This window comes from Plutella xylostella, chromosome 6, assembly GCF_932276165.1.
Source record: "Plutella xylostella chromosome 6, ilPluXylo3.1, whole genome shotgun sequence".
NCBI classification, from domain to species: Eukaryota; Metazoa; Arthropoda; class Insecta; order Lepidoptera; family Plutellidae; genus Plutella; species Plutella xylostella.
This window is the reverse complement of record NC_063986.1, coordinates 1802108-1811951: the sequence shown is the minus strand read 5'-3', so window position 1 is coordinate 1811951 and position 9844 is coordinate 1802108. Positions and strand designations below refer to the sequence as shown.

At 37.5% G+C, this 9844-nt stretch overlaps 1 protein-coding gene across 1 annotated transcript; it reads left to right on the top strand.

The window, feature by feature from the left end:
• The first annotated feature begins 544 nt into the window (after positions 1 to 544).
• LOC105393457 lies at positions 545 to 6459 on the top strand. The gene is made up of 2 exons (XM_048621668.1): positions 545 to 697; positions 1077 to 6459. Exon 2 carries the CDS (start codon positions 1157 to 1159, stop codon positions 6344 to 6346), a length of 5190 nt encoding a protein of 1729 aa, XP_048477625.1. The 5' UTR covers positions 545 to 697; positions 1077 to 1156; the 3' UTR covers positions 6347 to 6459.
• Positions 6460 to 9844: the final 3385 nt, after the last annotated feature.

The window sequence follows — 9844 nt, the reverse complement described above, 5'->3', positions numbered from 1 at the left end:
ATCGTATAAATATATATTTTTCTGATGAACGTCAATTTTACAAACTAAATAAATAGAGTTGGTTTCGAAACTTTGTTTTTTTTGTGTTACATACTTACTTCACCTAGAGACGACTGTTTAGTTGTCAGGCCAAACACAAAAGAGAGAAGAGAGCAGTCAGATTATAACATTCACTTGAAGAAAATGTTAAGTGCATGTTATCTGACAACTATTAGAAAGAATAAATATGTATATTTAACTTGCATGCAAGAGGTTTCTACACTCTGTTTATTTAGAGTATGAACTGAGTAGAGTAGAATCCTAAAGAATAACAGAGAAGACAGCCTTAGAATGTGGTCATGTCAGAGTAAGAATTCGGTTTATTGTAACTACCGACCGGTATTAATATTTTAGAGATATTAATCCAAGATAGAAAATTTACCAAGGATAATGAATCTCAAAACAATAGATTTCGATTCAAATCAATTTTCGATTATGAACATTTTGTGGTACATCACTATTGAAAAAGTTTTACCATTACCAACCTTATAAAACAAACTTTTTTCTCAAACTCAACTTGATCGATGGCGTATGAGCGTCTTCGTTTTATCGATAAAATCAATAAATTTAAACGTCAGGAAGGCCATTTCCATGTTTCAATGCGTTTAAAGTGTATTTGTGAATTACGTTATTGTTATTGGCTGTGGACATACGATCGGTGAGTGGATTTTAAGTTATTCCTGATAATAATCGAACATGGTAGCCATTGTCCACAAAATGATTTTAGCGATTCCTATTTTGAATTTAGATGATACCTACACAGCATGTACGCAACTCAAGAGGTCTGTGATGATGATAAAATTTGAAAGGTTTAGTGGGTTATCTCAAATTTGTACATGCCTTTTTTCCTTTAAGAATTTCATTTGGATGTTGTCGATGTATACCTCATTGAACAGTAACAGTAATCACATCCATGTTGTAACTTAAAGTTATAACAACAAACTTGAGACACAAATTGTTGGAATGAAAACATTTAAGGCTAGATAAATGTGCTATCTTTATGAGAACTTACTCGATCATTATCAATCACCTTTCAGGCTGATCCTGTTTGTATCCAGGACAGAGAAGACAAAGGCTACTGTCGTGACACTTCAGCACTGTCAAGGACAAGTTGCCGATGGTAAAAATTGGCTCAAAGATGACGGAAGCATGGAAAACTCGAATAGAGATAGTCAAAGGTAAGGTAGAGACTATTCTTACTAAAATAAAAAAAGGAGAGACTGAACCAGTGGATTATTACAACCTCAAGTTGCTCAATGAACTTTTTATGAAGAAGACCCATATTTATATGGATAAGTTGACAGTAGAAGAATCCAGAACTTACACAGAAATACAAATAGAAGCAAAGCTCCTCGATAACAAAAACAATGGTGACCCACCAGTACAACACGTTGATCAATTGACATCCAAACTACCAAAATTAGAGTTACCACGTTTCAATGGAGACACTCTGAAGTGGAATGAATTCTGGGACCGTTTTAAATCCAGCGTAGATACCCAAAAACTTACCAAAGCTGACAAGTTCAGTTATTTGATGGCATCCCTGGACCAAGAGGCATTAGCGGCCATTGAAGGCTTAGACATAACTCATGAAAACTATGAGATTGCAGTCGATATATTAAAAGATCGTTTTGGTAAACCTGGGATGGTCATTGATGCTCATTATGAAGCGCTTCTTAACCTCAAAAGTGCTCATTCACCAAATGAATGCATGAATGTATTTAATGAAATAGAGAAACACCTCAGGATTTTAAAAGCTTTGGGAGAAGATACTAACCACAATAATTTAAGAAGAATTATATTAAACAAGTACCCTGAAGATATTATCTATGAATTGAAAATGAAAGTAAAAGTAGAAGAACAAAGTGTTGATACTATAAGAAAATTATTGGAACAACAGATTACTGCTCGTGTCACTACAACAAAACCTTTGCTGAGTACACTATCATTTACAAACACTACTGAGAAGAGACAATATCCAGTGAAGAGGAAATTCCCTACACCCAAAGTCACACCTGCAAAGAGAAAGAAGAGAAGCTTACCTTGTATCTTCTGTGATGGAGAACATTTTAATGACAACTGTAAGCAAGTGGTGTCAGTAGAAGACAGGAAAAAGAAGATAATTGGACGTTGTTTTGTTTGCTTTAAAAAGGATCACACAGCAAGAGATTGCAAAGAAAGAAGAAGATGCTTCTACTGTGGTGAAATCGGAAAACATAATAGAGCACTGTGCAATATGGCCCAGAAAAGTACAACACTGCAGACTCGCAGCGAGAAGAATAAAGGTACTGTACTACAGACTGCTATAGCTCAAGTAAGAAGTAAAGATGGTACTTTACATAAATGTAGAATTTTACTAGATTCTGGTAGCCAAAGGTCGTACATCACTAAAAACCTAACTAAGATTATAATGCCAGAAATCATTGAAACAGATCACTTAATGATTTACACCTTTGGTCTGGAGCAACCTAAGAAGCTAGAGAGTCCTAGAGTTAAGATAGAATTAGTTTGTGACTCCGGACACTCAAGATATGTAATAGTTAATGTTGTAAACTTTATAACTCAACAGGTATCATGTTTTGATTTCAGACAGTACCAATTTGGTCAAGAAATAATTCCTTCAGATGATGGATCCATGGGCGGTGAGATAAATCTTCTCATTGGCAACGACTATTACTTCACATTCATCAAAAATGGAAAACTTAGCATTGAAGAAAACCTTTATTTAATTGAAACAGATTTCGGTTGGGTCTTCAGTGGCAGATCTCCCTTTCATCAAGAACATGTTCTTAGTGTAGCAACGTACATGCAAACTAACCTGCCAGATAACTTTGGTTTTGTTCAGCCGGACTTACCTATCAAGGAAGGAGAGATTAAACAACTTTGGGAGTTGGAATCCATCGGTATTAGAGATTCTCCAAAGACTACAAATGAAGAAGAAGCTTTAAGAAATTTCAACAGTACAGTTACGTTTGAAGAGAACAGATATCATGTCAAATGGCCGTGGGTCCAGTATCCACCAAACCTACCATCAAACTATGGTCTAGCTGTAGGAAGACTGACCAGCCTATTAAGAAGATTGGATAAGAATACTTTAGCCATTTATGATGACACCATTCAAGAACAGGAGTCATCTGGAGTGATAGAAAAGGTGAAGAATGCTTTTGAAAATGTGCAACATCCAATACATTACTTATCACATCACTGCGTGGTCAAGAAAGATAGCTCTACTCAACTGAGAATTGTCTATGATGCATCAGCTAAGTCTAAAAGTACACAATCTAGCCTGAACGAATGTATGTACAAAGGACCATTGATGCTTGAAGACTTAACTGGACTTATCTTGAGGTTTCGTCAACATGAAATAGGAATCCTGGCAGACATTGAGAAGGCCTTCCTACAACTAGGACTTCAGAACGAAGATCGTGACGTCACTAGATTCCTGTGGGTAAAAGATACTACAAAAGAAGTAACAGAAGACAACTTACAATGCTACCGATTTTGTCGAGTTCCCTTTGGAATAGTATCCAGTCCATTCCTACTAAATGCAACAATAAAGAGTCATTTTCTGAAATGTGGAGATGAAACACTTAAGAACGTAGCAGAAAAGATATATGTTGATAATCTTGTACTAGGAGCGAAACAACAAGATGAAGCTACAGGATTGTATCAAAAAATACATGCTTCCCTTCAAACAATCTCGATGAACGTGAGACAATGGAACTCAAATAACAAAGAATTTCTAAAAGAAATACCTGAACATCTACTTGAAGGCAAAGAAGTCACAAAGGTGTTAGGACTTGTGTGGGACACACTAGAAGATACATTAAAGCTTAAAACACAGATAAGTAACTGTGATAGAGATATGACTAAAAGGTATGTTCTTCAAGAAATAGCCTCAATCTACGATCCTTGTGGATTTAGCAGTCCTCTTCTTTTACCAGCTAAGGAATATCTACAGAGACTTTGGAAATTAAAACTTAAATGGGACACCAAACTGCCAGAAGACTTAAGAGACGAGTGGAATAGGATTGCAAGCAGTCTACACCAAACTCAAGATATTGAGATTCCAAGATACATAGGCGCTACGCAAGATAACGCAGTACATGAGTTACACTGTTTCACGGATGCATCCAAGGATGCCTACGCGGCAGCTGTCTACATCAAAACAGAATCACAGGATAAAGTGATAGTAAGACTGCTTATGTCCAAGTCAAAACTGACTCCACTCAAAGACCAAGATAATCTACAAATTCCGAGGTTGGAACTATTGGGTACTCTTATTGGCAGCAGACTTTTAAGATATGTGAGACAACACTCTGAAGTACCGATATCTAAACAATACCTTTGGACTGATAGTCAAGTTGTTATAAGCTGGTTACGCTCAGAAAAGCTATTGCCTCCCTTTATCTCAAGAAGAGTTACTGAAATAAATAAACAAGACACGCAAGTTTTGTATGTGAAATCAGCGGATAATCCAGCAGATATTGCAACCAGAGTTGCAGACTTTACACCTGCAAAAAGAGAACTATGGTTTGAAGGACCCCAATTTTTGAAGAATGAAAGAGAATACAAGAATAACTGGGCAATGACACAAAACCTGTGTGCTTTGGAGGGTCTGACCCAGTCAGAAGGATATCCTGAAAATGAGTCTACTGAAAATGAAGATGGACCTACGTTAAATGAAGCAAATGTAAACCCAGAATCATTGCAATTGCAACAAAGTGAAGAAACGATTACCAATATTACTGCTAAAATCAAGAGAGAACAGAAATTACACTACCCACAGGAATGTGCAGGAAAAAGTACTGATTTAAGTCGTAGCCTTGGTGTATTCAAAGATGAAAATGGCTTACTCCGATGCAGAGGAAGGATAGTCTTAACTGACCTGCCTTATGACCGCAAATATCCCATCCTCCTACCGAAAGATTCCAGTCTGACAGAAGAAATCATATCCAATATTCATAAGGACAACTATCACATTGGAGTAACACATACTCTTTCTTTAATTCGTGAAAAGTATTGGATCCCACAAGGGAGATGTAAAGTGCAAAAAGCACTGAAGAAATGTTTACAGTGCAGGAAATATGGTGGAGGTCCTTACAGACTACCTCAGATGCCTGACTTACCAGAAGAAAGAGTAAACTTCACTTCAGCGTTTTCGTTCATTGGCCTGGACTATCTTGGACCTCTTCTAGTTACCACGGATAAAGGACAAACAGAAAAGAGATGGATATGCCTATACACCTGTTTAGCTGTGAGAGCAATTCATCTTGAAATAGTGAAGGATCTTACAGCGGAACAGTGTACCTTGGCACTCAGAAGGTTCATAGCAGAACGAGGATTGCCACGTCTCATAATATCTGACAATGCAGCTCAGTTCAAGCTTACAGCAGAAGTCATGGCCGGACCATACTGTATTGACAACAACTTACAGTGGAAGTTCATCCCAGAGTTAGCACCTTGGCATGGTGGCTTCTATGAACGCTTAGTTGGCTTGGTTAAACATTGTATGAAGAGATCGTTAGATACCCGTTTGCTGAGAGACAACGAACTGTCAACTATTGTGAAAGAAATTGAGTTGGTACTTAACACAAGACCGTTGACCTATGTTGGGGCTGAACATGAACATATTATATTGAAACCCCTGGACTTCCTTCGAATGAATGTCTGTTTGATGCAAACTTCGGAAGTACCATATGAATCCAGAGAAGATACTATTACAAAGGAACTACTAATAAAGGGATGGAAGAGAAGCCACAAACTTGTAGATGAATTCAGAAAAATGTTCATCAACCAATATCTTAATGCTTTGAAGGAAAGAACACAAATACGACATAAACAGCCCAGAGTGGTCAGCCAGTCCAAACCTAAGGTTGGGGATGTCGTACAGATCAAAGGTGATAACAATAACCGTTCTACTTGGAAGATAGGTAAAATAATATTGCTTCATAGAGGAAGAGACAATGAAGTGAGAGTAGCAACAGTTAAGGTTGGTGACAAGGAATATATAAGATCCATTGCCCATCTTTTCCCATTGGAGATAGAAGAACATGAACACATAGAAAAGGAACATGTATCTACTAGGACAGAATCAGACTGTAGGGAAGAAACAGAAACATTGAAAACTACTCAAGAAACAGAGATGGAAGGGAGAAGCGTTGACATGCCCACCGAAATAGAAACAGTAGAGCCTACTACTGATAGAAGTAATAGTCGTGCCGCCGCAAGACGAGCTAAAGAAAAGATTGCTCAATGGACCAAGGAATTAGTAAATTTAATATGTGTGAATTGTATTCAACTATAGTTATTTAAAGGTAACGATGTATCGTATACTTTGAGTATAATTAGAAGTATATAATATGTAATTGAATAGTATACTTTCTTATTCTTGATGAATAAATGTCACGTATGATTATATGTTTTTTTTGTTATTGAATTACATTTCTTGGCCTTTCATTAACTTTAGGTAGGTAATAAATTAATAAGAATTTAGTCAAAGATAAATAATTTATTTCAGTAACTTACTAATAATAATATTAACTATTTTAATATAATCAAACCTTTTTTAAATAATAACAATACATAATAGTTTCTTCCCTGTCCTTTTGGGAGTGTCGCGAAACGCGATTCCAGTTAAAATAAGTTTGCAGAAACGAAACGTGAGGGATAAGTAGTTGGTAAGGTTGGTAACACTGTTTAAGAAAAATAAATAGAGAGGTGTTATAGGAGGGAAAAAATGGTGATTGTTACTGGTGAAAGAAAAGAAGAAGAAGAGGTTCTTGGAGGAGATGTGGTGAGTTACAAGCCGTATAAGGACGATAACATCGGTGAGTTCTTATCATTATGTTATTATAGAAACCTGAGACTTAGGTGGCAGAGGAATGGCTCAGAAAGGGGTGGTTTGGAGGCCATTACCGGGACACAGAGGTCCCACCAGAAAGATAAGGTTCTACATTCGAATCTCTTAAGAAATGATTTTATGTATGTAAGATTTGATATAGGTATGCGAAGCAGATAGAGCCAGACATGTTCATTGGAAGGTAAGAAAATAATTATATACCTACCTACTAAATACTTTATTTACATTTGTAGTTATGTGAACCCTACGATTTTAATCGCAATGCTATTATGCATTCGCGACACTAGAGGCCCATGTCATTTGTGAGGTGAAGACCGTGACCCCCTTGAACTTGTGTGTCTATGACCAATTATAATTATTTCTCAATGATACATTATTTATACCTACATAATTTTAGATAGTTATCGTTTTGCAAGTTTTATTTGTAGGATCAGGTGCTCAGTGCAGGCAACTAATAAATTATAAGATTTATGGCTTTGCACAAACACAACGGTAATTCATTTCTATTCCGTTTGCACGTGTGTGTGAATAAATAAAATCTACTTTGCTCTGCTTTTTATTTACAATAATGCTGCAAAACGTAAAATAAAACGCAATGTGAATAAAATCTCATTTGAAAAAATATATTGCTGCTGTGTTTATGATTCAGCCGGTCGAAGACGAAAGTTATGACCAATAGCACGAAACGTAGGGTTGAGGTACTTACTTACTTACTTATAGTCCTGTTACTCCCCTGTGGAGCTTAGGGCTACAGACATTCTTCGCCACGCTTCCCTATCTTGAGCCCACGATAGACCTGCCCTCTTCATTTCCGCCTCCACGGACCTTCTCCAGCTCTGTACGGGTCTACCTGGTCTCCTTCTTCCACCAGGCTGCCACTCGAAAGCAACTTGAGCATGGTTACAGTCGTGTCTTCTCATTGTATGGCCGATCCATCTCCAGCGCCTCATTGCGATTTCTTTCCTCAATGTGGTTGAGGGTTGAGGTAGACGGGCAGGAAATACAATACGTCAATGAGTACATTTACTTGGGCCAGATAGCGTCCTTCGAAAACAGGCAGGACAAGGAAATTGATCGTAGGATTGAAAACGCCTGGAAGAGCTTCTGGTCCATGAAGTCGCTAATGAAGGGCAACCTACCTTTGTCCCTGAAGCGTAAACTCATTGACATGTGTATCCTGCCTGTCCTAACCTACGGTGCTCAAACATGGTCACTGACTGAGTCTCAAAAGTCCAAACTCAAGGTTTGCCAGAAAGCGATGGAGCGCAGTATTTTGGGAGTAAAGCAAACAGATCGCATTCGCAACACCGACCTGCGCTCCAAAACTCAAATAGCTGACGCAAGACTGCTAAACTGAAGTGGGACTGGGCGGGGCATGTCTGCCGTATGCAGCCGGAGAGGTGGGCAAAAAAGGCCACCCAATGGATACCCAACAACGGAAGCCGGCGCAGAGGCAGACCAAAAAGGAGATGGCGGGACGACCTGGACAATTTCAGCACGGAATGGTGTGAGCAGGCCCAAGAAAGGGATAAGTGGAAAGTTCTGGGAGAGACCTTTGCCCAGCAGTGGGACACTAGAGGTTAAGGAAAAAAAAATTAGGTATCACAACAACAATTAAACACATATCCTCACCAACATTTAACAAAAATAAATGACGGTAAAAAAATAATGCTTCCTAACTTCCTATTGACTACTTCTACGATTGGCCTACGACCTACACTCATACCTACATAAACTATATTTATATATTGGTATTATATTTATATTTATTTACTGCACACTTTACCCTGTAGCTTATTAATAAAGCAGTAATCAAGAAAAAAGTGCACCATAATACCAAGCAATAACGCCATTAATTCAACTACTTAGCCGCATAATGCCCGCATTTCACGGGCGGACACTTTAGCTTGTGAAAAACAAAGTTATAGAGCGCTGCTGAACTTTTCATGATTCTCTCTCGTTCTATTAAACGCACCGATAGCACCAAAACTTTTATTTTTTCGTTTTTTGTGAAGATAAAGCAGCCCTCACGCGGTCGGTGCACAGTGGCAATTTATGGAAATTTATCACACAAAATCTGGGTTAAAATTCCTACCGGATTATGTGGGAGTGTGTTTAGTACTCGCACATTTATTAGGGACACGACCTGTTATTATCATATGGTTAATATGCTAATCCGTGAACAAGCTAGTGACATTTTGCAGGCCTGTTGTGTAAATCAACGATTGTATAGTCAATATGGAAATGGTTACTATATTAAGTTACCAGCCTGTGGTTAGTATTATGCTTAATCATGTGGTATACAGGGTGTTGCAAAAAGGGTATACTAAGCCGAAACCTACATGTGCAGCATGTTATATCTAAGCCCGAAACTGAAATCAGAATTTGAAAATTCGCGAAAAAAAAATTTCATTTTCCAAAGAAAATTTGTTGGTTACGTGACTTTTACTATGGACACAGAATAATAACTAGTACCAGGTACAGAAGTCCATCTTCGCAATGGCTATCAAAGAAATATGACTCCATCCCATAAGCAATAAGATCTAATTTAGATCGCGCTCCAGCCGCACATGTTTTTATTTACTTACCTACCAATTTATTTTTGAGGGAATATGCGCCTTATTTCACTGGACTACGGTGCATAATAAGTTATACGTGGTTATACGCATTGAAAAAGAAGCCACCTTAGGGTTGCCTCAGCACCACAGACTACAACGTTTACTAAGCAACGGACTGAGTTTGTAAAAAGAATGTCATGATATTAAAACAAAATAATTTAAATTTAGAATACAAAGCTATTCCAAACTTTTTTTCTATTGGAAATAACCAGTAAAAACAATGACAATTTCATAGTTAAGATATTTTGAAGTACATAAAATATGTATGAATCTAAGTACCTAAAACATTTAATTTTGTGAAAACATGTTTTTTTCGTTATATTTT

Bases quoted from the DNA above. Each gene is read 5' to 3' on its own strand.
- LOC105393457 (XM_048621668.1), top strand. From the start codon at position 1,157: ATGGTAAAAATTGGCTCAAAGATGACGGAAGCATGGAAAACTCGAATA.